General features: G+C 44.7%; 1 protein-coding gene across 7 annotated transcripts in view; it reads right to left on the reverse strand.

Annotated features, from left to right (window-relative positions):
• Positions 1-2,257: 2,257 nt before the first annotated feature.
• The window catches only part of LOC122379186, a 32,329-nt gene continuing 6,991 nt past the window's right edge, over positions 2,258-27,595 (reverse strand). For 5 of the 7 annotated variants that reach the window (XM_043361157.1, XM_043361158.1, XM_043361164.1 and 2 more), the window contains exons 2-7: positions 7,183-7,316; positions 6,414-6,578; positions 5,470-5,902; positions 4,963-5,172; positions 4,396-4,518; positions 2,258-3,347 (exon numbers count right to left, since the gene is read on the reverse strand). In XM_043361157.1, the coding sequence (XP_043217092.1) occupies positions 3,218-3,347; positions 4,396-4,518; positions 4,963-5,172; positions 5,470-5,902; positions 6,414-6,578; positions 7,183-7,261 (1,140 nt within the window). In that variant the 5' untranslated portion in view covers positions 7,262-7,316 and the 3' untranslated portion in view covers positions 2,258-3,217. Of the gene's footprint in view, positions 3,348-4,395; positions 4,519-4,962; positions 5,173-5,469; positions 5,903-6,413; positions 6,579-7,182; positions 7,317-11,067; positions 11,103-13,141; positions 13,164-27,595 lie in introns of those variants that run through there. The other 2 variants (XM_043361163.1, XM_043361161.1) reach the window with 2 other exon arrangements.

A 27,595-nucleotide genomic window follows, 5' to 3' on the forward strand; every position in this document is an offset into this window, starting at 1 on the left:
CGGTAGACACTGGTACATACCCGCCAATACCAGCGCCTCAGACCGGCAGACTCTTGTCTCGGCTGTGGATCAGGGTCAACTGAGCCGTGAAAAGTCTACTCACAGTTCACGAGAATGCCTAAGTGGGGAGCGTCTGGTGTTGTCGCATCAAGTGACAGTATTTATATAGGGATTGTCTCATGCAGTGCTTTATACTTAGCGCACAGCGACGCATCAGGCAGCTGTTATCTGACAGGGTTGCCTAAAATAAACACACATTTGTGCACGTAGCCACATCACCGAGGCAATGGCGCAGGAATAGCGCACGGCGATAAGGATGTATTACACGGGGTACCGAATCCACGTGTCGTGGTTGTGCACAGTCGTATAAAAATTATTTGGTCCTACTTCGTTCCTAAGCAATAAAACCAGTAAAACGCCTTTTGGGCGAAGAACGAGCGAGCAAGATAGTGAGCCCTGCACGTATGGAAGAGCGAGAGGGTACTTCCAACGGGGCTTGTGCCAAGCACCCTTCTAACCGGTCACTAGCGGTGTGCCAAATTTGAACGCAATCGGCCAAGCCGTTCCTGAGATCTGGAAGCGGCATTCTGCACGTGCGCACGTGCAAACGGGGTCCAAACTGACTTTTGCACGGCACCCTACTAACCGGTCCCAAACCGTGTACCAAATTTGAGCGCAATCGGCCCAGCCGTTCTCGAGATCTGGAAGCGCCCTCTGCACGTGTGCACGTGCAGTAGCACCCTAACCGCAACACATGGGAATGCATTGCCTGGTGGGTGCCTACCTGTATGCCAAGTTTCAGCGAAATCGCCCCAGTAATTACCGGGTTATTGAAATGGGAACAAATTTGGCACCTCTTCTTTTTTGTATTTTGCACGTGCAGTGGGGGTCACTCACATAGATCAAGAGTATCCCAAGATTCTTACAGATAGAGTATCCGACCTTTGGTAGAAGGGATGCAGCTACCCTACAAAAATTACCGCAAGAATAATAAATGATAGTGTGCCCAAGCGGCTGCTGAGATATGAGCCTCTCAAAATCACTACTTTTGCAAAACAGCTTGAACACCCTTGACTTTTCACGTGGCGCGTGCCACGACGGTCACTGAGATGTGTCAAAAGTAGTCAATTACGGGGTAGAAGGGATGGGGCTACCCAGCAAAAAAGACCGCAGGCAAATCGGTCCAGCGGTTGCTGAGATATAAGCCTCTCAAAAGCGTTACAGGCCGGGCCGGGCTGCTCATACTGATTTTTTTCCGTTATATTGAAAAGACTTCGCTACGCTCGCTCGCTCGTAATGATGCAATAGTGTGGGTAAGTCGAACCAGATTTCATGGTTAACCAAGTGGCAAGGCAAGTGAGCATACATAATCTTCGCCGGCCAGGGGTTGATGCCATCCTCTTGCTTACCTGTTTATTTGTTTATTAAATCATATGATACCTAACCTACCTTACGAGTTTTATGAGGGTGAGGCCAATCGACCTGGCCTTGAGGGTTATAAAAGCGTGTAAGCCGCGGGATGTAGAAACGCCAACATTGGCATACTCTATGGGGGCATCCTTCATTCACGTCCCCTGAAAAGTTCAAGTCCTGGCGCACAGCTGACTTCCATACGCCGCTCGGCGTAAGCTCGTCAGATCGCCTAAAAACGCCAGTACCTATGAAATAAATATCAAAATTTAAATAATTAAAGTAGCCCTTTCGCACACTGTACACTGTACAGTGTACAGTGATGAGCCCTTCAAACTTCAAACGATTCCTTTCTCACCAAAATTTATGACAGATATTTCAGTTTTAGCCTCTTACAACGTAAAGATGGCGGAAAGACTGTGTCACTGTTCTCATAACTCCAAGACATAGATCGATCTCTGTTTCAAGCATCCTATCGCCTTTTCAAAAGGATTTCAACCTAGTCGCCCGCTGCGTTACATTTCCACGGAATATGCACAAGCTTGCATTCCGATGTCAAATAATCTCTCCAGGCAAACTTTTTGGGCGAAGTGTCCGAAATGGGCTGCCCTGCTTCCCCCAAAGTAATGCTCCACAGAAAGTTTCTTGGGAATAACATTAATTACGGGCATGGTTTCGACGGCCTTTCACAAGATTATCAGGCGCCGTTATATCATAAGATATTGATCAAGTTTTTTATCGAAAGATCGGGGGCGGTGCGGAAAATAGCATACCCTGAGTATAATTTGTTGAATCAACCCGGCAAATCACGGATTAACCAGACATGATGGCGTAAATACTCCGCAGCAAGTTTCATAGAAATCGTATTTCAGCATTTTCGGACCCCAGGCAAGAAACACCCAGACACACCACAAAAACAACACTGCACAGCCACAGCCAATAGCCCCAGACGGCGGAATACGAAAAACGCGCGGTCGTTGAACCAGGCAGCTTAGACAGACCGGCAGAAGACACTGATCTTTAGACTTCGACGCTAACTATGGACGCACAGAGCCCGCAGCTTATTCCACCAGGCGACTCCAGCCTTTACCGCACCGCCAATGATCGTGTCGGTCTGACGATTGAGAGTAGGTACTGAGAATCGGCCAAGTGGCCGGTCAGACAACTGAGTGCTCCAGGGGATAGATCGAATGACTGCACACAAGTCTCCCCGCTCGCAGATGGCACTTAAAGGCGGACTGACTTCTTTCCGGTGGAGTAACACTAGCCGGCGTCGTGGTATTTCTGTCGACCTAACAATATCGTTTATGAACCAGGAGTAGACACCTTTTTCCATGCCAACGGGTTGACGCTCGGAACATTCTCGAAATATGTACAGACACATGTAATCCTGAACGCATCATGGGCAACCAGTTCACATAGCTTGCGAAACACGTCGCGCTATAACTGCGAGGGCATGTGCAAGCGGCTGCGCTGCCCATGCCGCAGCCACCACAGTCAGTGCGCCAAAAACTGTCAGTGCACGCCGGGACGGCGGACGAGCCGCGCAACAGCCACCGATTGAGTAGACGACAGCTTCATGGTGATGCCGTAATCATGATCGTCTTGATCCGTTTCAAATGCAGGTAAGTGCAGTAATAAATTTAGATACCTACCTACAAAAAAAAACGCACACTTCGTCAAAAACCCTCGTTATGGGCCTCTCGAGTTCCACTGACATAACATTATCACGGCGTCCCAATATTCACCGGGACTCCAGAGGTGTCATTCAACCTGCGGACCTACCGCGAAATGCTCGGCGCTTCTTTCACATGGCCGCTACCCTCTTGGTACGTCGCGAAGTCACTGGCGGCGCCTTCACCTTCAGCGGCAGCTTCAGCATGGCCCTGTCGCCTGACGACACGGTCAGACCGAGCAGAGCGCAGTACTGAACCAGCCTGCCGGGCGGGACATAACACAGGGTCAGACCGAGCAGAGATGGGACATAACACAGGGTCAGACCGCGCAGTACTGGGACATAACACACGGTCAGACCGCGCAGTACTGGGACATAAGACAGGGTCAGACCGCGCAGTACTGGGACATAACACACGGTCAGACCAAGCAATGCTGGAACAAGGGAGGGACATAACACAAGCAGTACTGGGACATAACACACGGTCAGAACGAGCAGTACTGGGACATAACACAGGGTCAGACCAAGCAGTACTGGGACATAAGACAGGGTCAGACCGAGCAGTGCTGGACCATTTTGCCGGAATGGGAACTGCCAGAGATGCCATTCTGCGTTCAACAGTCAAAGAGCCGGGTCAGTAGTCAAGTCTGACAGCCGAGTCAGAGGTCAGAAGTCAGACAGCCGGGTCGGTGGTTGGTAGCCAGTGGTCTGAGGTCGACGATGAGTGGTCAGGAATCGGATTTCGGCCTGGGATCAGTGGTTCGGAGCCGTTCGCTAAGTGTAAATGTCAGCAGTCTGCGACTAATTGTAGTTGCGGCTTGTAACTTGGTTCAGTGATACAAGACTAGGACTATTCGAAGGGTTATTATTTGGAACTCGTACTGGGTAAGTTATTTAGGGTTGATATTGAGTGACAGCGTCCAGTGAGCATTGTCGACAGAACTGGAAAAAAGTTGTCGCCCACTTTTCACAGAAAACCGGAGGTGGCCGTATTGTGTGTAGTTCAGCTGATCCGAAACACTGACGTGATGATGCTCGCAGACATGCACACACACAAAAAAAAACGTCAAAATACAGCGTAACAAAAACCAACCACCTGATGCCACGAATTTCTGTTTATACACTTACTAAGTAAGATATTTATAATTGGATGGCCGATGCTGTTGTACCTACAATACCAATATACTTCACATCGGGAGGCCGCACATCTACAGCAAGAGGTGGTTAGACATGACAATCGTCTTGTGGGGTTTAGCAACCGTAAAGAGTATTGCACAGTACATCAGGTGACAGGCCGGTGTCTGACTCACTTCTTCAGCTTGACTCTGGTGATGCCAGTGATATCCTCCAGTCGGATCGTATAGTCGTGGATCCAGAGGGACACCACTATGATGTGGCAGGCCAGTTTGTCCAGCAGGCGCTCCGACCGGTCCCTGGTGACACACGCGGGCAGAGAACATGGAAAATGGGACGGAAGAAGGCGAAATTTTGTCGAAAAAAGAAAAGAAAAAACATTCCATTCCGAGGGAGGACCGATAGACATACGAACATATTCCAAGGAACTTTTTCACCATACCGTTTTAGATGGGCAAAGCGACATAACAAACATTCTATCACGATATTTACAAAGATATAAAAGGTGACACAAAAATTATTCTGCTCGTTTTCCATGCATTTAGTTCGTGAGTTGGGGCTTGCCGCGTTCTCGGCGTAACTGGAAGCAGCCTGATTCTTATTTGATAACTGCCTCAGGAAACACAAATTCGGTCACACATCGGGCATTTACCACACAACTATTTCTCCGTCGTGTACCGTGCGTTGCCGCACCACCCCCTTTTCCGTCACCCCGTCCTGTCCGCTCGACACAACACACTCACCATCCGTTGTGGGACCTCTCCATGAAGGCGTCTCGCAGGTGCTCCAGCACCGGCTCCGGTATCATCAGCCGCTTCCAGGACTTGGTGACGTACATGTCCTGCAGGTTGCGCAGCAGGCGCACCATGTAGAACAGGTACATGGTGAGAGTGAACTTGTCCTCGTCAGAGTCCCTCCATTTCGCCGCTTGGGTCACCAGGTACTCGTCGGTCCTGTGGAGGGCGGGGAAGCGTAACGGCCAATGTGAAATAGAGCGGTCACAGGCAGCACAGGCACTTATATGGGGCCAGTCATGGCTGTGAGGGAGGAGGGCGTATATGACAGGCACAGGCAAAACACGCTAAGAACATGATCCTGTACTGTAATTATGTAAGGGTCTAAGTAGGATTACTAAATACCTACCTAAAACGCTAAAAGGTACGAATCTGCGTTTTCCACCATCAGATTAGTGGCTTAACAAGAAGCCTACATCCCCTTACAACCATACCAGTGCATATCATATCACCCACCTGTCCAGCTTCTTCAGCGCTTCCTCGAACTTATCGGCCGTATTCTGCAGTCTTTTGTAGAGCCATCCGGGCACCACGTCCTCTCTGTTATAAACCTCGGACGGCTCTGTGGCTTCCAAGTTCTGCGGCGGCACCAGCCCCGTCTCCATCTGGCCGTCCCGAGCGGCCGGCGTTTCGTCTCCTTCCGCCGGCGGCTGGGCCGGTTTCACATGGTCCATGGCTACCTCTAGCGACTGGGCCACCGATCGGGACCCGCTGCCCACGTCGAGCCGCGTGCTGCGCTGGTGCTGCTTCTGCCAGCGTGCCAGCCCGAACGCCCGACCCACGTCTGTCCAGGTGTACTGGGGAGTCTCTTCACCCTCCGGCTCGGCCGCCGCGGGCTCCAGGGCCGGGGATAGGTGGAAGGACTGCAGCGGCACCAGGCGCGCCTTCCCTGCAGGCGGAGATGGGGATAGCTGGTCAGTGAAGCACGCAACACAGCGCTAGTGATGTGGTGATGACAGGTGGCGGCGATAATGGCGATTGCTGCCGTTTTCAAGCGGCAAAGTTGCCATAACCTCGCATCTTTGGAATAGACAGGTTAACAACGGCAGAGCGTGTGCTAAGTTGATCTTTTCTTAGTGCAGGTCACAGGTCAACTGAATGCAGACTGCAGGTCGTGACCTCTACCGTCCGAACGCAAAATTCCGGTTGTCGGGATAATACATGCATGCCAAAATTTAGCGCTCCGAAATTGCTGGATATTTATGTACGCCAGACATCCCTATGAAGTCTGGATCATTACCAACTGACCTATGAAAAAACGGCATTCAATGTCAAAGGTGAGCAATGGGCATGTGTCACTGAGAAGTGAGAAATAAAAGTCCGAGACAGCTACGAAAAACGCGTAGGGTGGGCGTAAAACATCTCTGCCCCGCACTGCTAACGATAATCAGGCGACCCACCTGTGGATTTACTGACTACTGCCAGCATCAGCTGTTCGGGCTGCGATTTGTTGACGTAACTCAGACGGTCAGTGTTGGCGGTCAGCAGCAGGGAGCCGTCCTCAGTGTTACGAAACGAGGCGAACTTGGCGCCCCCGGGCACGTTGTCGCTGCTGGCGAACGTGACTGGATGAGAGGGGAGGGTTAGTATAGCATGGTGAGTGGTGACAGCCACCTTTGTGCTACCTGTACTGACAGCGTAGGATGATACACATCAGTTATACACGTATTAGCTATTTACTGTTCTCATCAATCATGTACCTAAAATCTATGCACAATTTTGTCAGTTTTAATGTATCCGTTGAGAGAAATATGTTAAGTTGTACCAACTAGCAAATAGCATTATGCACCATGGAGGTTTGATCATAGCTGACCCATAGTTCATCAATTTTTGCCCTAGCATCAATAGAAAGGCCTGGATGTATGCACAACAACCAGGTATTTGCAATACACTGACACCTTTAAGAGCAATAAATGAGTGAGCACTGCACAATCGTGAGCCATGCACCTGTGCCTGTGCGGCCTGAGACACCTGGACGACTTGGACAAGCCAGCCTCCAGTCGATCCCCAAGAATGCACCAAATTTGATGGTTATGGATGCAGAGGTTCTTGTGATGTAGAAAGGTTCTCTGCACATTCATAAGTTTGACTGACACTTGCAAAAGGATTCACATCTTTTAGTTAATTAAAAGATACATAAAGTAAAATATCTCTAGACAGACCACTCACCAAGTTTAGGTAAATTTGCCCTTGCTGAAACATCTGAATCTGCAACATCTTCAATCATTGCTCTCTTCATTGCTTTCATGTTGGTGCCTGCTTCCACACCTACTAATTAATAATTAACAATAATGGAAGTGTCCCTGAAAAAAGATAAGCAAACATTAGGAAAAGGTATACGAACACATCTCAAATTGTTCATATTATTAACCCGCGCCCCGCTGGCCGGCTATTCAGCCATACGCGCCCTGCTGGGGGGGGGGGGAGGGGGCAGATTCTGCCCCCTGTCTAACTTCCGAACCGATGGTCGTAGAAAGACGGGGAAAACGGCAATCGAAAGCTCTCAACAAGGCAGATCTTAAGAGCCCATTTTTTTGCTTAAGTAGGTCAGAAGCCAGGTCAAGGTCAGGTCAAGGGTACAAAATGCAAGTTTCTACAGTATCGGCCTTGCACCGTAGTTGCCGAAGAATGGACTGAGACTGATTGCCCAAAACGTGTTCTTAGACTACCAAGACAATATTCGTTGCATACAATGTCATTCAAAGGTCAAGGCCAAGGTCAGGTCGGGTCAGGTCCGGTCACCAAAAACAAAATATAGAAAAGGGCATGTGCGACGCATGTTTTATAGGTCATTTTACTCATAGAATTCAATAAGCACACTCAATAAGTGATATGGACCACCTCTGGATAAATTTCAGGTCGAGGTAAGGTCAAGGTCAGGTCAAGTGAGGTCAAATTTTGAAGTTGGTTGTTACGGCCTAAAAAGGTGTCTATCTGATGCAGTTTTTCACGGCAAATCGAATGGTGCTATTTTTGTTTCCGTACGAGGTATAGAACTTCCAAAAAAATCATTTTTCAAAATTTTTGTGTGTCGTGACATCATAAAATTTTGAATAAATCCCACATTTTTGAACCGATTCTTCTAAAAAAATGGTATGTAGGTGCACATAGACCACTTCTCTGACATATATTCCGGTTTTTTCGATACACTCAAAATTTTGGATATTATAATTATTTTCCCAAAAAAGTCAGTTTTTTTAAGAAAAAAATTTGGGCCAAAATCCAAAATTTTCAAAAACCGAGATAGCCATTTGATAGGCAAAGTAGAATCACGTATAACCTTTTTTGTTACGTCTTGATTCCTTTAAAAATGAGGATGTTAGCGGCGTTTGAAATTTTGCCGTTTTTGAGGCGAAAATGGCGAACATGACGTCACTAAAACGTAAATTTCTAAAAAAAAATTCCGACGGATTTCGCTCAAATTTTCAGGGAACGTGTCAAATTGATGTATGATAATGTACTGAAAGTGTGACGTCGCTGGCGTAACGCGTTTAGAAGTTATTGGCGAAAAACGGGAGGGGGGCAGATTCTGCCCCCCCCCCCATCGGGGCGCGGGTTAAAGGGACCCTCCCACCTTAAAGGAAAAGGGCCACCTTTAACATGGGGATTGAAACTGAGATAGCCATCTTGTAGCCCGTGTCCGAAAACCTATCTGTCTACCTCCTTACGGCCGATTTCGGCCTCCATTTGTAGTTATCGGCAATTTTAAAAGAAAATACGCCAGGAATGCGTCCTTATCCCAGGAATGCGTTCTTATCCGACAATACAGACACCCGCGGCGAGGCTTTGGTTTTTTACCAATCAGCTCCAACCAGCTCAGCTTTAACCAATCAGCTTATCTGACACAATCCGACGAGTCTGTCTGCTGAACGCTGATTGGCTTGAGTGTGACGTCATCGCTATGCCATCATACAGTAGGTGCCGTAGAGAGTATCAACATAGTACCAATATGTTAAATAGTTTTAAATACTTTTTAGCGAATTGTGCACTTCTGGCACCACTTTTAAAAAGAAAATGAAAAATAATAATGTCAAAATGAAAAACAACGATATCTTCATATTTCACGAAGGTGGCCCTTTTCCTTTAACATTAGATTTGAGTTGAGATAGCCAAAATGCATATTTACGTCTGGACAACGAGTTGCGGGGAAAAGTGCTGATTTTGCTGCAGTTTTAGGAGCCGGTTATTAGGCTGGATTTTTGGGTTACTTTTTCGTTCTGATTCCTGTATTTCATGGTGTTTGGCTTTTGAATATTTTAGTTCTTTCAGAGAAATATTATTTGCCTTACAGATTTTGTGAAAATGTTTCAGTTTTTATGAGCCGACCGATAGAGTCCTAAAACAATACATCAGCACTACAAATTGTAAACAAACAAATGGAGCACCACTTGCCTCCGTTCTGCTCCGTTCCAAGGCCTTTTTAGAGTTTATCTGGTGGTTTTCGAACTATTGTATGTCGTTTTGTTGGAAGTTTTGAATCCCTTGTGACTGAATTATATCATATTAAAGAAGCATGTTGATTGAAAACAATCCCAAGTTGAAGTATACAGGAGGCTAAAAAGAGTCCTGAGTCCTGAGTAATATCAGGTTGAAGTTAGGAAATGTTGGTTGATAAACGCAAGTTGATCTGGTTTACTTAAATCAGCAAGAAAAAAAGTATAATTATAAGAGCTTATTGGCCGAAAACAAGCTATAATAGGTATTGCAGGAGATCAATACTGAAGAGCTGGAGCACGCGCGCCAGAAAATGTTGGCTGATGAACGCGTATTGATGTATTGGTATGAATATTGAAATATAACTTACACAGCAAGATCAATGAGTGCTAACTATCAAGTGAAAAAATCTAGAATGAATGAACCCGGGCAGCTTTACTTTGCTATGCAGATGGTAATGTGCGCATTACTCAGTGTCTGGCAAATGAAACATGCGATCATTCTATTGCTACTAGAGGAGAAAGCTTGGATTACTAAATCAGCTTAATGTTTAATTTGATGTTCATCATTACCATGGATGATATAACACTGGATTGGTGTCTCGTGGAAATTAACATTGGGATCCGCGACATTGGGATCAGGCCTGCCATCTAGCGAGAGAATTATCGTAAGTTAGGAGCAAGCCGAGTGAACGCCATCTCTCAGCATTATGACACACGTGGGAGTGGTGTGTTAGTTGGCTTGAAGTGCATATTCCCACGAGTTGGAGGTAATCTTACTGGACCTGAGACGACAAAAAACGTCTTAAATGCTTGAAAGCCAAAAACGTCAAGCAGCCTTTAGGTAATAACGAAAATAAAATGCGTAAAATGGTGTGCATTGAAACGCCCAGTCCCATCGGCTTGTACGACCTTTTATATGGCCATTTACTCACAATGGTATAGCAGTTTGACAATATGTCACTTAAAAATTTGGTAGGCTTATTCCTTCTTCTCCGAATTTCGCCCGATTTTCTTCATCTTAGTTAATGTTACGGCACGTGTCACGTGCCAACTTAGGGGTGTCGAAAGTGTTCCACATAAAGTAACTCCGCAATGGCTGGGCCAATTACAGTAAAACTTCGTCAATAGTTAGGCACCCAGTGTCCAAGCATTTCCATGTGTCACTATGGGGGTGCTACTGCACGTGCGCACGTGCGGGGTGCCGCTTCCATATCTCAAGAACGGCTGGGCGGATAACACTCAAACTTGGTACACAAATGTCACATCGATGCTCGCACTGCATTGATCAGTGCTTACATTGGTGCAGAGCTGTTAGGAAAACGATGAAATGAGATGCGTGGTGTTTATGCCTTTCTTTTCCAGCAGCTGAGTGATTCGCAACAGGAGATCCTTGTTTGCGAAGGCTTCGTCTCCCTTTTCCATCCCTTGTTTAAAATAACATTAACAATGTACGAAGATCACACATAAAAGTTGTTTTAGGCGGCTATCTTGGGCCAGGGCTGCGAAGTTGTAGTCAGAGCCAGCGGTTCTGTTCCGACTCGGAGTCGGTTGATTTTTAAAAGCTGTAGCCCGAGTATGAGTCGAACGTCACCGAAAAGTCATCACTCCACAGACTTACCAGGGCTGCAGAGTCGGAGTCAGAGTCGGAGTCTGTGTGAATTGACAGTTCTGCCCGGAGGAGTCGGAGTCGATATTTGGATACCGGAATCGTAGTTGGAGCCAAAGTTACTGAAATTTCATCGACTACGCACCACCGGTTGGGTCCTTTTCATAGAGCGTCTTGAATGACATTTTGAGCGGCAATGACGTTAGCAATTCCGTTTAAGTTTTTCATTAGACTTATAAATAGTACTTACGTTCGTTTTGTTCTTTGATCGGACAATTTGTTTGATTTAGGCCAAGTAAAGACTCATGTGAAAAATAGTGAAAACGACACGTGCTGGCGAAGTCTCCAATAACTCCCTGTTTCACGATTTAATGAGGAAATAACATGGAACTGCTTATCTTATTACTGACCCTGCACATAAATCTATTAATTTCTTCGCTTTTACTGACATATAAAGATATAACCTTTTGAAAAATTGCACAACAAGCCTGCTACTACACCACACTCCCGTGTGTCACAATGCTAATCAGCGGCGTTCACTCGGCTTGCTCCTAACTTACGACAATTCTCCCGCTAGATGGCAGGCCTGAGCTCAATGTCGCCAAAAACTGCGAAGACACCAATCCATTATTATCTCATCCATGTCATTACTTTGCATTTTTTGAAAAAGGATTTAAGTAAAATTGTCAATGTGGCAATCCATGCAACGGTGTGATCATATCATGTGTTCATAGTCATTCGTGAATCGTGATGCCCTGATGGTGATTATTGGTCTAATATACACAAGCAAAGCTGTCAGCATTTCTTTCTGTGGATGGCCAGAAGGGACTCAGAACTTAGAGGTATTACAATTAGTTTTCTTCACAGGGCTCAGGCTGGGATAAAAAGTACTGAGGGTAATCTTAAAGAAAGGAACTTTATTTTGACTTGGTATGAGATGTAGGCACAAGTGGGTAGGTGCTCAGTACCTATACTTAAGTAGTTATGTAGGTTTAGTTGGGTTAGCTAAGATTAGGTCATGTTAGTTTTTTTTTTTTAATTTGCCAAGTGTCCATAAAAAATGTGACCTGATCAATTCATACCTGACTAACCTGACCTAACCTCAACCATCACACATTTGCAACTTACCCAAGACCTGCATAGCATTAGCACCCAGTTATAGGTACTTGTTACTCACCCTAACTCAATCTTACCTGCTAACCTTCACCTTGACAACAGTTAGCTCACCTTGCCAAACCACGTTCAGGGTAACAGCCAAATGAGGAACTGGCTCATTGGGTGGCTGGTGTGAGTCTGTGCCGATTTAAAGTGTTTCTTCTCTGAAGCTGCTCTGCACTGCCTGTATGCCATGTTAGATGCTCAGAAAAATGTGGGTATACTAAGCTAGTTTGGTGCTTTGTTCATGCTCGAAATATCAATAAGTACAAATCCTGCGGGGTACAGCTATGAGCTAGGTGAGTATGTTATTTGGATATGCTGTTTGACTGTAGTAAATATACAAACAATCACAGGGTCACAGTTATATTCAATCTCCACATAAACATACAACAAAACGCCCATAGCCTCACTCCGAGCACACAACAAATAACTTAAGCCTTTGCAGGCACAAAAATGCTTTGATTTACAGGATGGGTATACAATATATCCTCTGTCCTTGGGGATCTTGCTGCAAAGTTTAAGTTGAAGTAAGATGACTGAACTTCAGGTATGATTAACTTTTTCTTCTTGGCCACTGCTTATGTACGAGAAAGACTAAATGCTTGGTTGATCAACGCCTTGAAAATTTAATGATCCATCTTTGATTCGACATGAAGGCACAAAGAAAACAGTTCCCACTTCTCTCCTCTTGGAATACACAAAGCAAAATATTTAATAACTTCTTCTTAGTGGAGGGACATGGACAAGAGCAATTGTCATTGTCATAGCTCAAGCTTCCCTTCAAGTTAACCTCTGGCAGTTGGCACTGATCACACGGACACCTCTGATCCAAGATAAAATTGAAATGTGTAAATCTGTCTAGTCAATCATGGAAGGAACGGATGAACTTGAGGTCAATATGATATTTTGCGATATACATCAACGTTACCTCGGAACCTTTTTGCAGGTTTGCTTCATATTTTGTAACAAACGCGCAAAAACTGCAATAAAACATCACTATATGCTTCTGGACAAAATACAATGATAGTAAAAACTTAGCCCTGATGGTATTCATTCTCGGCCAAAACCTAATTACAAAATATTTTGTAGTAAGAACTAAATTTCGGCTAAAAACAGTGCACGTTTTAAAAAAGAATCATTCCCATGACGGTCCATTCTTGCGGTCCTGAAATCGCCACTATTTCCGGCCTCTCCAACGCAACTCGTTGTCCAGACGTAAATATGCAGCCAAAATGGGGTCCTTTGCATATTTACGTGCATATAGTTGCATCATATTCACATTCAGATTCGCGTGCACATTCGCGGACCCCTTCGATTTGGCTGAAAATTGCACAGCAGATAGACCATGAGCTCCTAAGTGCAAAAATCATCTTTTTATTTACCGACATTAAGTATTTTCCAAGTTATTCACGTTTGTTTTACTAGTACAATATTCTGGTTAGTAAACTTCCCGGAAAAATCGGACCTCATCAAATTTCAAGAAAATTTCAGAAATGATTAAGACTCAGTAGTTCTTTACAAAAAACTAATTTGCATCAAACGCGGTCGCATAGTTTTCTCAGGAGAAGTCTCTAAAGTTCAAGGTCGTTCAAGGTCATGCAATTTTTCTCACTTTTTGGAGTCGTTTTACACGTGACAGCTTCGTATTTATGAAGGACATTAGCTATACATACTGCAATAACAATATACTTAAGCACCAGAGGCATTGTTAGACCAAAGGGCGAAAAACAGTCGATAAACCTATTGAGCAAAGCCAAGAGGCAAATACAAGTGATATTCAGATTTCTCGTCCTAAAGTGAACTTGCCGGACCCCTCCGATTTCGTTCAAAGTCACAGGAATGATGCTCCTTGACCTCCTGAACACGAAAATAGTGCTCCTTTTGACCGACATCAAAGACTTTTCCAGATATACGCATGCGTGCACATTCAAATTGCATATGTTGCATATGGCACGTTGGGCGGACCCCTTCGATTTCGTTCAAAATCACAGGAATGATGCTCCTTGACCTCCTGAACACGAAAGTAGTGCTCCTTTTGACCGACATCAAAGACTTCTCCAGATATACGCATGCGTGAACATTCAAATTGCATATGTTGCATATGGCACGTTGGGCGGACCCCTTCGATTTCGCTCAAAATCACAGGAATGATGCTCCTTGACCTCCTGAACACGAAAACAGTGCTACTTTTGACCGACATCAAAGACTTTTCCAGATATACGCATCCGTGCACATTCAAATTGCATATGTTGCATATGGCACGTTGGGCGGACCCCTTCGATTTCGTTCAAAATCACAGGAATGATGCTCATTGACCTCCTGAACACAAAAACAGTGCTACTTTTGACCGACATCAAAGACTTTTCCAGATATACGCATCCGTGCACATTCAAATTGCATATGTTGCATATGGCACGTTGGGCGGACCCCTTCGATTTCGTTCAAAATCACAGGAATGATGCTCCTTGACCTCCTGAACACGAAAACAGTGCTACTTTTGACCGACATCAAAGACTTTTCCAGACATACGCATGCGTGCACATTCAAATTGCATATGTTGCATATGGCACGTTGGGCGGACCCCTTCGATTTCGCTCAAAATCACAGGAATGATGCTCCTTGACCTCCTGAACACGAAAACAGTGCTACTTTTGACCGACATCAAAGACTTTTCCAGATATACGCATGCGTGCACATTGAAATTGCATATGTTGCATATGGCACGTTGGGCGGACACCTTCGATTTCGCTCAAAATCAGAGGAATGATGCTCCCTGACCTCCTGAACACGAAAACAGTGCTACTTTTGACCGACATCAAAGACTTTTCCAGATATACGCATGCGTGCACATTCAAATTGCATATGTTGCATATGGCACGTTGGGCGGACCCTTTCGATTTCGCTCAAAATCACAGGAATGATGCTCCTTAGTCCTTGACCTCCTGAACACGAAAACAGTGCTCCTTTTGACCGACATCAAAGACTTTTCCAGATATACGCATGCGTGCACATTCAAATTGCATATGTTGCATATGGCACGTTGGGCGGACCCCTTCGATTTCGCTCAAAATCACAGGAATGATGCTCCTTGACCTCCTGAACACGAAAACAGTGCTACTTTTGACCGACATCAAAGACTTTTCCAGATATAAGCATGCGTGCACATTCAAATTGCATATGTTGCATATGGCACGTTGGGCGGACCCCTTCGATTTCGTTCAAAATCACAGGAATGATGCTCCTTGACCTCCTGAACACGAAAATAGTGCTCCTTTTGACCGACATCAAAGACTTTTCCAGATATACGCATGCGTGCACATTGAAATTGCATATGTTGCATATGGCACGTTGGGCGGACCCCTTCGATTTCGCTCAAAATCACAGGAATGATGCTCCTTGACCTCCTGAACACGAAAACAGTGCTACTTTTGACCGACATCAAAGACTTTTCCAGATATACGCATGCGTGCACATTCAAATTGCATATGTTGCATATGGCACGTTGGGCGGACCCCTTCGATTTCGTTCAAAATCACAGGAATGATGCTCCTTGACCTCCTGAACACGAAAACAGTGCTACTTTTGACCGACATCAAAGACTTTTCCAGATATACGCATGCGTGCACATTCAAATTGCATATGTTGCATATGGCACGTTGGGCGGACCCCTTCGATTTCGTTCAAAATCACAGGAATGATGCTCCTTGACCTCCTGAACACGAAAATAGTGCTCCTTTTGACCGACATCAAAGACTTTTCCAGATATACGCATGCGTGCACATTCAAATTGCATATGTTGCATATGGCACGTTGGGCGGACCCCTTCGATTTCGCTCAAAATCACAGGAATGATGCTCCTTGACCTCCTGAACACGAAAATAGTGCTCCTTTTGACCGACATCAAAGACTTTTCCAGATATACGCATGCGTGCACATTCAAATTGCATATGTTGCATATGGCACGTTGGGCGGACCCCTTCGATTTCGCTCAAAATCACAGGAATGATGCTCCTTGACCTCCTGAACACGAAAACAGTGCTACTTTTGACCGACATCAAAGACTTTTCCAGATATACGCATGCGTGCACATTCAAATTGCATATGTTGCATATGGCACGTTGGGCGGACCCCTTCGATTTCGTTCAAAATCACAGGAATGATGCTCCTTGACCTCCTGAACACGAAAATAGTGCTCCTTTTGACCGACATCAAAGACTTTTCCAGATATACGCATGCGTGCACATTGAAATTGCATATGTTGCATATGGCACGTTTGTAGGACCCCTTCGATTTCGCTCAAAATCACAGGAATGATGCTCCTTGACCTCCTGAACACGAAAACAGTGCTACTTTTGACCGACATCAAAGACTTTTCCAGATATACGCATGCGTGCACATTCAAATTGCATATGTTGCATATGGCAGGTTGGGCGGACCCCTTCGATTTCGTTCAAAATCACAGGAATGATGCTCCTTGACCTCCTGAACACGAAAACAGTGCTACTTTTGACCGACATCAAAGACTTTTCCAGATATACGCATGCGTGCACATTCAAATTGCATATGTTGCATATGGCACGTTGGGTGGACCCCTTCGATTTCGTTCAAAATCACAGGAATGATGCTCCTTGACCTCCTGAACACGAAAATAGTGCTCCTTTTGACCGACATCAAAGACTTTTCCAGATATACGCATGCGTGCACATTCAAATTGCATATGTTGCATATGGCACGTTGGGCGGACCCCTTCGATTTCGCTCAAAATCACAGGAATGATGCTCCTTGACCTCCTGAACACGAAAATAGTGCTCCTTTTGACCGACATCAAAGACTTTTCCAGATATACGCATCCGTGCACATTCAAATTGCATATGTTGCATATGGCACGTTGGGCGGACCCCTTCGATTTCGTTCAAAATCACAGGAATGATGCTACTTAACCTCCTGAACACGAAAACAGTGCTACTTTTGACCGACATCAAAGACTTTTCCAGATAAACGCATGCGTGCACATTCAAATTGCATATGTTGCATATGGCACGTTGGGCGGACCCCTTCGATTTCGTTCAAAATCACAGGAATGATGCTCCTTGAACTCCTGAACACGAAAGTAGTGCTCCTTTTGACCGACATCAAAGACTTTTCCAGATATACGCATGCGTGCACATTCAAATTGCATATGTTGCATATGACACGTTGGGCGGACCCCTTCGATTTCGCTCAAAATCTCAGGAATGATGCTCCTTGACCTCCTGAACACGAAAACAGTGCTACTTTTGACCGACATCAAAGACTTTTCCAGATATACGCATGCGTGCACATTCAAATTGCATATGTTGCATATGGCACGTTGGGCGGACCCCTTCGATTTCGCTCAAAATCACAGGAATGATGCTCCTTGACCTCCTGAACACGAAAACAGTGCTACTTTTGACCGACATCAAAGACTTTTCCAGATATACGCATGCGTGCACATAGTCGTTTTGAGTCTAGAAGCTTCTGGTGGGCAGTTCTAGAAGCTCGACGAAAATGCGGTTCTAACATGTTGTAGCCACGTCAATTTTGCATCGACTGACACTAGAAACTTGAAGATCAATTCAGTCGTTTTGAGTCTAGAAGCTTCTAAAGAGGCCAATGTTTGGCTATACACCCCGTAAGTGGTCTTTAGGCATACGAGTCAATGCAGAGGTCAACTTAACGGTCTCTCCTGCCTAAACTAAGAAAGATACAGAAACCCGGTTACCACCATTCGATAGTCCTTGAATGTATCTACAACACATAAGAAATTCAAGGTCTTGACGTTTTTGGTCTGGCCGCCAGATGACACCAAAGTTGATATATATTTGCGCCACCTGGTGGGCAGTTGTAGAAGCTCGACGAAAATGCGGTTCTAGTATGTTGTAGCAACATCCATTCTGCATCGACTGACACTAGAAACTTGAAGATCGGTATAGTTGTATTGAATGTACGAGGCTTCTAAAGAGACCTATGTTTGTATATGCACCCCTTAAGTGGTCTTTAGGCATGCGAGTCAATTCAGAGGTCAACTTAACGGTCTCTCCTGCCTAAACTAAGAAAGATACAGAAATCCGATTACCGCCATTCGATAGTCTTTGAATGTATCTATAACATAGGAAATTCAAGGTCTTGACGTTTTTGGTCTGGCCGCCAGATGGCGCCAAATTTGACATATATTTGCGCCACCTGGTGGGCAGTTGTAGAAGTTCGACGAAAATGCAGTTCTAACATGTTGTAGCCACATCAATTCTGCATCGAATGACACTAGAAACTTGAAGATCAATTCAGTCGTTTTGAGTCTAGAAGCTTCTAAAGAGGCCAATGTTTGGCTATACACCCCGTAAGTGGTCTTTAGGCATACGAGTCAATGCAGAGGTCAACTTAACGGTCTCTCCTGCCTAAACTAAGAAAGATACAGAAACCCGGTTACCACCATTCGATAGTCCTTGAAATTATCTACAACACATAGGAAATTCAAGGTCTTGACGTTTTTGGTCTGGCCGCCAGATGACACCAAAGTTGACATATATTTGCGCCACCTGGTGGGCAGTTGTAGAAGCTCGACGAAAATGCGGTTCTAGTATGTTGTAGCCACATCCATTCTGCATCGACTGACACTAGAAACTTGAAGATCAATTCAGTCGTTTTGAGTCTAGAAGCTTCTAAAGAGACCATTGTTTGGCTATACACCCCGTAAGTGGTCTTTAGGCATACGAGTCAATGCAGAGGTCAATTTAACGGTCTCTCCTGCCTGAACTAAGAAAGATACAGAAACCCGGTTACCAGCATTCGATAGTCCTTGAATGTATCTACAAAACATAGGAAATTCAAGGTCTTGACGTTTTTGGTCTGGCCGCCAGATGGCGCCAAATTTGACATATATTTGCGCCACCTGATGGGCAGTTGTAGAAGTTCGACGAAAATGCGGTTCTAACATGTTGTAGCCACATCAATTCTGCATCGAATGACACTAGAAACTTGAAGATCAATTCAGTCGTTTGAGTCTAAAAGCTTCTAAAGAGACCAATGTTTGGCTATACACCCCTTAAGTGGTCTTTAGGCATACGAGTCAATACAGAGGTCAACTTAACGGTCTCTCCTGCCTAAACTAAGAAAGATACAGAAACCCGATTACCGCCCTTCAATAGTCCTTGAATGTATCTACATCATATAGGAAATTCAAGGTCTTTTCGTTTTTGGTCTGGCCGCCAGATGGCGCCAAAGTTGACATATATTTGCGCCACCTGGTGGGCAGTTGTAGAAGTTCGACGAAAATGCGGTTCTAACATGCTGTAGCCACATCAATTCTGCATCGACTGACACTAGAAACTTGAAGATCGGTTCAGTCGTTTTGAGTCTAGAAGCTTCTTAAGAGACCAATGTTTGTCTATACACCCCTTTAGTGGTCTTTAGGCATACGAGTCAATACAGAGGTCAACTTAACGGTCTCTCCTGCCTAAACTAAGAAAAATACAGAAACCCTGTTACCGCCATTCGATAGTCCTTGAATGTATCTACAACTTAGAGGAAATTCAAGGTCTTGACGTTTTTAGTCTGGCCGCCAGATGGCACCAAGCTTGACATATATTTGCGCCACCTGGTGGGCAGTTCTAGAAGCTTGACGAAAATGCGGTTCTAATATGTTGTAGCCACATCCATTCTGCATCGACTGACACTAGAAACTTGAAGATCGGTGTAGTCGTATTGAATGTAGAAGCTTCTAAAGAGACCTATGTTTGTCTATGCACCCCTTAGGTGGTCTTTAGGCATGCGAGTCAATTCAGAGGTCAACTTAACGGTCTCTCCTGCCTCAACTAAGAAAGATACAGAAATCCGATTACGACCATTCGATAGTCCTTGAATGTATCTATATCATATAGGAAATTCAAGGTCTTGACGTTTTTGGTCTGGCCGTTAGATGGCGCCAAATTTGACATATAATTGCGCCACCTGGTGGGCAGTTGTAGAAATTCGACGAAAATGTGGTTCTAACATGTTGTAGCCACGTCAATTCTGCATCGACTGACACTAGAAAATTGAAGATCAATTCAGTCGTTTTGAGTCTAGAAGCTTCTAAAGAGGCCAATGTTTGGCTATACACCCCGTAAGTGGTCTTTAGGCATACGAGTCAATGCAGAGGTCAACTTAACGGTCTCTCCTGCCTAAACTAAGAAAGATACAGAAACCCGGTTACCACCATTCGATAGTCCTTGAATGTATCTACAACACAAAGGAAATTCAAGGTCTTGACGTTTTTGGTCTGGGCCCCAGATGACGCCAAAGTTGACATATATTTGCGCCACCTGGTGGGCAGTTGTAGAAGCTCGACGAAAATGCTGTTCTAATATGTTCTAGCCACATCCATTCTGCATCGACTGACACTAGAAACTTGAAGATCGGTGTAGTCGTATTGAATGTAGAAGCTTCTAAATAGACCTATGTTTGTTCAGCCAAAGTTGACATATATTTGCGCCACCTGGTGGGCAGTTGTAGAAGTTCGACAAAAATGCGGTTCTAACATGTTGTAGCCACATCAATTCTGCATCGACTGACACTAGAAACTTGAAGATCGGTTCAGTCGTTTTGAGTCTAGAAGCTTCTTAAGAGACCAATGTTTGTCTATACACCCCTTTAGTGGTCTTTAGGAATACGAGTTAATACAGAGGTCAACTTAACGGTCTCTCCTGCCTAAACTAAGAAAGATACAGAAACCCTGTTACCGCAATTCGATAGTCCTTGAATGTATCTACAACTTAAAGGAAATTCAAGGTCTTGACGTTTTTGGTCTGGCCGCCAGATGGCACCAAGCTTGACATATATTTGTGCCACCTGGTGGGCAGTTCTAGAAGCTTGACGAAAATGCGGTTCTAACATGTTGTAGCCACGTCAATTCTGCATCGACTGACACTAGAAACTTGAAGATCAATTCAGTCGTTTTGAGTCTAGAAGCTTCTAAAGAGGCCAATGTTTGGCTATACACCCCGTAAGTGGTCTTTAGGCATACGAGTCAATGCAGAGGTCAACTTAACGGTCTCTCCTGCCTAAACCAAGAAAGATACAGAAATCCGGTTACCACCATTCGATAGTCCTTGAATGTATCTACAACACATAGGAAATTCAAGGTCTTGACGTTTTTGTTCTGGCCGCCAGATGACGCCAAAGTTGACATATAGTTGCGCCACCTGGTGGGCAGTTGTAGAAGCTCGACGAAAGTGCGGTTCTAATATGTTGTAGCCACATCCATTCTGCATCGACTGACACTAGAAACTTGAAGATCGGTGTAGTCGTATTGAATGTAGAAGCTTCTAAAGAGACCTATGTTTGTCTATGCACCCCTTAGGTGGTCTTTAGGCATGCGAGTCAATTCAGAGGTCAACTTAACGGTCTCTTTTGCCTAAACTAAGAAAGATACAGAAATCCGGTTACCACCATTCGATAGTCCTTGAATGTATCTACAACACATAGGAAATTCAAGGTCTTGACGTTTTTGGTCTGGCCGCCAGATGGCGCCAAATTTGACATATATTCGCGCCACCTGGTGGGCAGTTGTAGAAATTCGAAGAAAATGCGGTTCTAGCATGTTGTAGCCACATCAATTCTGCATCGACTGACACTAGAAACTTGAATATCGGTCCAGTCGTTTTGAGTCTAGAAGCTTCTTAAGAGACCAATGTTTGTCTATACATCCCTTAAGTGGTTTTTAGGCATACGAGTCAATACAGAGGTCAACTTAACGGTCTCTCCTGCCTAAACTAAGAAAGATACAGAAACCCGGTTACCGCCATTCGATAGTCCTTGAATCTATCTACAACATATAGGAAATTCAAGGTCTTGACGTTTTTGGTCTGGCCACCAGGTGGCGCCAAATATGACATATATTTGCGCCTACTGGTGGGCAGTTGTAGAAGCTCGACGAAAATGCGGATCTAACATGTTTGTAGCCACATCAATTCTGCATCGACTGACCTTAGAAACTTGAAGATCGGTTCAGTCGTTTTGAGTCTAGAAGCTTCTAAAGAGACCAATGTTTGGCTATGCACCCCTTAAGTGGTCTTTAGGCATACGAGACTAGTCAGGAGACCTTACCTTTGGGAATTGTTCGCTACCTTTGGCTTGCAGAGCGTTTTCCGTCGTTTGGCCTGATGTTGACCTGGAAGGTCATGACTCTGGAGGTCACGAATCTTGGTGAAGGTATTCTGTGAATCGGGGATTCGTTTGAGACCTTAACTTTGGTAATCGGCCGGTAACTTTGGCGTGTAGGGCGCTTTCTGTCATTTTACCTTGGTGTTGACCTGGAAGGTCATGACCTTTGAGGTCATGAACGTTGGAGAAGGTAGTTCGTGAACTGTGGAATCGTTTGAGACCTTAACTTTAGTAATCGGTCGCTAATTTTGTCGTGCAGAGCGGTTTCCGTCGTTTGACCTTGATGTTGACCTGGAAGGTCACGACCTTGGAGGTCATGAACCTCGGTGGAGGTAGTACGTAAATCGGGGAATCGTTTGAGACCGTTTGAGACCTTAACTTTGGTAATCGGTCGTTAAGTTTGGCGTGTACGGCGCTTTCTGTGATTTGACCTTGGTGCTGACCTGGAAGGTCATGACTTTGAGGGTCATAAACCTCGGTGAATGTAGTCCGTGAATCGGGGAATCGTTTGACACCTTAACTTTGGAAATCGGTCGCTAACTTCGGCGTGCAGAGCGGTTCCCGTCGTTTGACCTTGATATTGACCTGGAAGGTTATGACCTTGTAGGTCACGAACCTTGGCGAAGGTAGTCCGTGAATCGGGGAATCGTTGGAGACCTTAGCTTTGTTATTCGCTTGGTAACGTCAAAAACGTCAAGACCTTGAATTTCCTATATGTTATAGATACATTCAAGGACTATCGAATAGTGGTAACCGGATTTCTGTATCTTTCTTAGTTTAGGCAGGAGAGACCGTTAAGTTGACCTCTGAATTGACTCGCATGCCTAAAGACCACTTAAGGGGTGCATAGACAAACATAGGTCTCTTTAGAAGCTTCTACATTCAATACGACTACACCGATCTTCAAGTTTCTAGTGTCAGTCGATGCAGAATGGATGTGGCTACAACATGTTAGAACCGCAATTTCGTCGAACTTCTACAACTGCCCACCAGGTGGCGCAAATATATGTCAAATTTGCCGCCATCTGGCGGCCAGACCAAAAACGTCAAGACCTTGAATTTCCTATGTGTTGTAGATACCTTCAAGGACTATCAAATGGTGGTAACCGGGTTTCTGTATCTTTCTTAGTTTAGGCAAGAGACCGTTAAGTTGACCTCTGCATTGACTCGTATGCCTAAAGACCACTTACGGGGTGTATATCCAAACATTGGTCTCTTTAGAAGCTTCTAGACTCAAAACGACTGAATTGATCTTCAAGTTTCTAGTGTCAGTCGATGCAGAATTGACGTGGCTACAACATGTTAGAACCGCATTTTCGTCGAACTTCTACAACTGCCCACCAGATGGCGCAAATATATGTCAAATTTGGCGCCATCTGGCGGCCAGACCAAAAACGTCAAGACCTTGAATTTCCTATATGATATAGATACATTCAAGGACTATCGAATGGCGGTAACCGGATTTCTGTATCTTTCTTAGTGTAGGCAGGAGAGACCGTTAAGTTGACCTCTGAATTGACTCGCATGCATAAAAACCACTTAAGGGGTGCATAGACAAACATAGGTCTCTTTAGAAGCTTCTACATTCAATACGACTACACCGATCTTCAAGTTTCTAGTTTCAGTCGGTGCAGAATGGATGTGGCTATAAGATATTAGAACCGCATTTTCGTCGAGCTTCTACAACTGCCCACCAGGTGGTGCAAATATATGTCAACTTTGGCGTCATCTGGCGGCCAGACCAAAAACGTCAAGACCTTGAATTTCCTATGTGTTGTAGATACATTCAAGGACTATCGAATGGTGGTAACCGGGTTTCTGTATCTTCCTTAGTTTAGGCAGGAGAGACCGTTAAGTTGACCTCTGCATTGACTCGTATGCCTAAAGACCACTTACGGGGTGCATAGCCAAACATTGGCCTCCTTAGAAGCTTCTAGACTCAAAACGACTATGTGCACGCATGCGTATATCTGGAAAAGTCTTTGATGTCGGTCAAAAGGAGCACTATTTTCGTGTTCAGGAGGTCAAGGAGCATCATTCCTGTGATTTTGAACGAAATCGAAGGGGTCCGCCCAACGTGCCATATGCAACATATGCAATTTCAATGTGCACGCATGCGTATATCTGGAAAAGTATTTGATGTCGGTCAAAAGGAGCACTACTTTCGTGTTCAGGAGGTCAAGGAGCATCATTCCTGTGATTTTGAACGAAATCGAAGGGGTCCGCCCAACGTGCCATATGCAACATATGCAATTTGAATGTGCACGCATGCGTTTATCTGGAAAAGTCTTTGATGTCGGTCAAAAGGAGCACTATTTTCGTGTTCAGGAGGTCAAGGAGCATCATTCCTGTGATTTTGAACGAAATCGAAGGGGTCCGCCCAACGTGCCATATGCAACATATGCAATTTGAATGTGCACGCATGCGTATATCTGGAAAAGTCTTTGATGTCGGTCAAAAGTAGCACTGTTTTCGTGTGCAGGAGGTCAAGGAGCATCATTCCTGTGATTTTGAGCGAAATCGAAGGGGTCCGCCCAACGTGCCATATGCAACATATGCAATTTGAATGTGCACGCATGCGTATATCTGGAAAAGTCTTTGATGTCGGTCAAAAGTAGCACTGTTTTCGTGTTCAGGAGGTCAAGGAGCATCACTCCTGTGATTTTGAGCGAAATCGAAGGGGTCCGCCCAACGTGCCATATGCAACATATGCAATTTCAATGTGCACGCATGCGTATATCTGGAAAAGTCTTTGATGTCGGTCAAAAGGAGCACTATTTTCGTGTTCAGGAGGTCAAGGAGCATCATTCCTGTGATTTTGAACGAAATCGAAGGGGTCCGCCCAACGTGCCATATGCAACATATGCAATTTGAATGTGCACGCATGCGTATATCTGGAAAAGTCTTTGATGTCGGTCAAAAGTAGCACTGTTTTCGTGTTCAGGAGGTCAAGGAGCATCATTCCTGTGATTTTGAGCGAAATCGAAGGGGTCCGCCCAACGTGCCATATGCAATATATGCAATTTGAATGTGCACGCATGCGTATATCTGGAAAAGTCTTTGATGTCGGTCAAAAGGAGCACTATTTTCGTGTTCAGGAGGTCAAGGAGCATCATTCCTGTGATTTTGAGCGAAATCGAAAGGGTCCGCCCAACGTGCCATATGCAACATATGCAATTTGAATGTGCACGCATGCGTATATCTGGAAAAGTCTTTGATGTCGGTCAAAAGTAGCACTATTTTCGTGTTCAGGAGGTCAAGGAGCATCATTCCTGTGATTTTGAACGAAATCGAAGGGGTCCGCCCAACGTGCCATATGCAACATATGCAATTGGAATGTGCACGCATGCGTATATCTGGAAAAGTCTTTGATGTCGGTCAAAAGGAGCACTATTTTCGTGTTCAGGAGGTCAAGGAGCATCATTCCTGTGATTTTGAACGAAATCGAAGGGGTCCGCCCAACGTGCCATATGCAACATATGCAATTTGAATGTGCACGCATGCGTATATCTGGAAAAGTCTTTGATGTCGGTCAAAAGTAGCACTGTTTTCGTGTTCAGGAGGTCAAGGAGCATCATTCCTGTGATTTTGAACGAAATCGAAGGGGTCCGCCCAACGTGCCATATGCAACATATGCAATTTGAATGTGCACGCATGCGTATATCTGGAAAAGTCTTTGATGTCGGTCAAAAGTAGCACTGTTTTCGTGTTTAGGAGGTCAAGGAGCATCATTCCTGTGATTTTGAGCGAAATCGAAGGGGTCCGCCCAACGTGCCATATGCAACATATGCAATTTGAATGTGCACGCATGCGTATATCTGGAAAAGTCTTTGATGTCGGTCAAAAGGAGCACTACTTTCGTGTTCAGGAGGTCAAGGAGCATCATTCCTGTGATTTTGAACGAAATCGAAGGGGTCCGCCCAACGTGCCATATGCAACATATGCAATTTGAATGTGCACGCATGCGTATATCTGGAAAAGTCTTTGATGTCGGTCAAAAGGAGCACTATTTTCGTGTTCAGGAGGTCAAGGAGCATGATTCCTGTGACTTTGAACGAAATCGGAGGGGTCCGGCAAGTTCACTTTAGGACGAGAAATCTGAATATCACTTGTATTTGCCTCTTGGCTTTGCTCAATAGGTTTATCGACTGTTTTTCGCCCTTTGGTCTAACAATGCCTCTGGTGCTTAAGTATATTGTTATTGCAGTATGTATAGCTAATGTCCTTCATAAATACGAAGCTGTCACCTGTAAAACGACTCCAAAAAGTGAGAAAAATTGCATGACCTTGAACGACCTTGAACTTTAGAGACTTCTCCTGAGAAAACTATGCGACCGCGTTTGATGCAAATTAGTTTTTTGGAAAGAACTACTGAGTCTTAATCATTTCTGAAATTTTCTTGAAATTTGATGAGGTCCGATTTTTCCGGGAAGTTTACTAACCAGAATATTGTACTAGTAAAACAAACGTGAATAACTTGGAAAATACTTAATGTCGGTAAATAAAAAGATGATTTTTGCACTTAGGAGCTCATGGTCTATCTGCTGTGCAATTTTCAGCCAAATCGAAGGGGTCCGCGAATGTGCACGCGAATCTGAATGTGAATATGATGCAACTATATGCACGTGTCCCTGGCTCACAATTACCGGTTTCGGCACTCACAACATCGAGAAATACCAAAAATCGGAAATATTGAATTTCAAAATTGCAGCATTTTGATTCAGCGGGGCTAATGCATAGGAATACCCCTCTGAATGTGTGACGTCAGCGCAGATATCTAACGATTTTTAAATGTCTGACTAAAACGTTTTGTAGCACGCGGTGGTATATGCTGCTTTGCGCGCAACAAGTGCCGCACTTTCAGCTGCCAAACTATTGCTTCCAAATAAAGTCGCTAGGAACAGCGGAGATCCCAAAAAGTAAACAAAAGTAAAAGTCTAATATCTTGAAAACCGGTGAATATTTTTCGGTGAAATTTGGTAGATATTCGTTTTCGCTTTTTCTGAACCGAGCGACATCACCTTCATGCCAATTCATAAACTTTTTTGAAGGTGGGAGGGTCCCTTTAATTCAATGCTATCAGAATGCCTCCCATATGTGAGAATTTAAACCTCGACTGGGGCCATAAAGAGGTCGAGATACTAGGTATAACAATACCTTCAGATCCCGCCGTCAACATAGGAGAGCTTAATTACGCTGCTAAGATTGATAAACTGAAGGC

This window comes from Amphibalanus amphitrite, unplaced genomic scaffold, assembly GCF_019059575.1.
Source record: "Amphibalanus amphitrite isolate SeventyFive unplaced genomic scaffold, NRLGWU_Aamphi_draft 000073F_arrow, whole genome shotgun sequence".
NCBI lineage: Eukaryota > Metazoa > Arthropoda > Thecostraca > Balanomorpha > Balanidae > Amphibalanus > Amphibalanus amphitrite.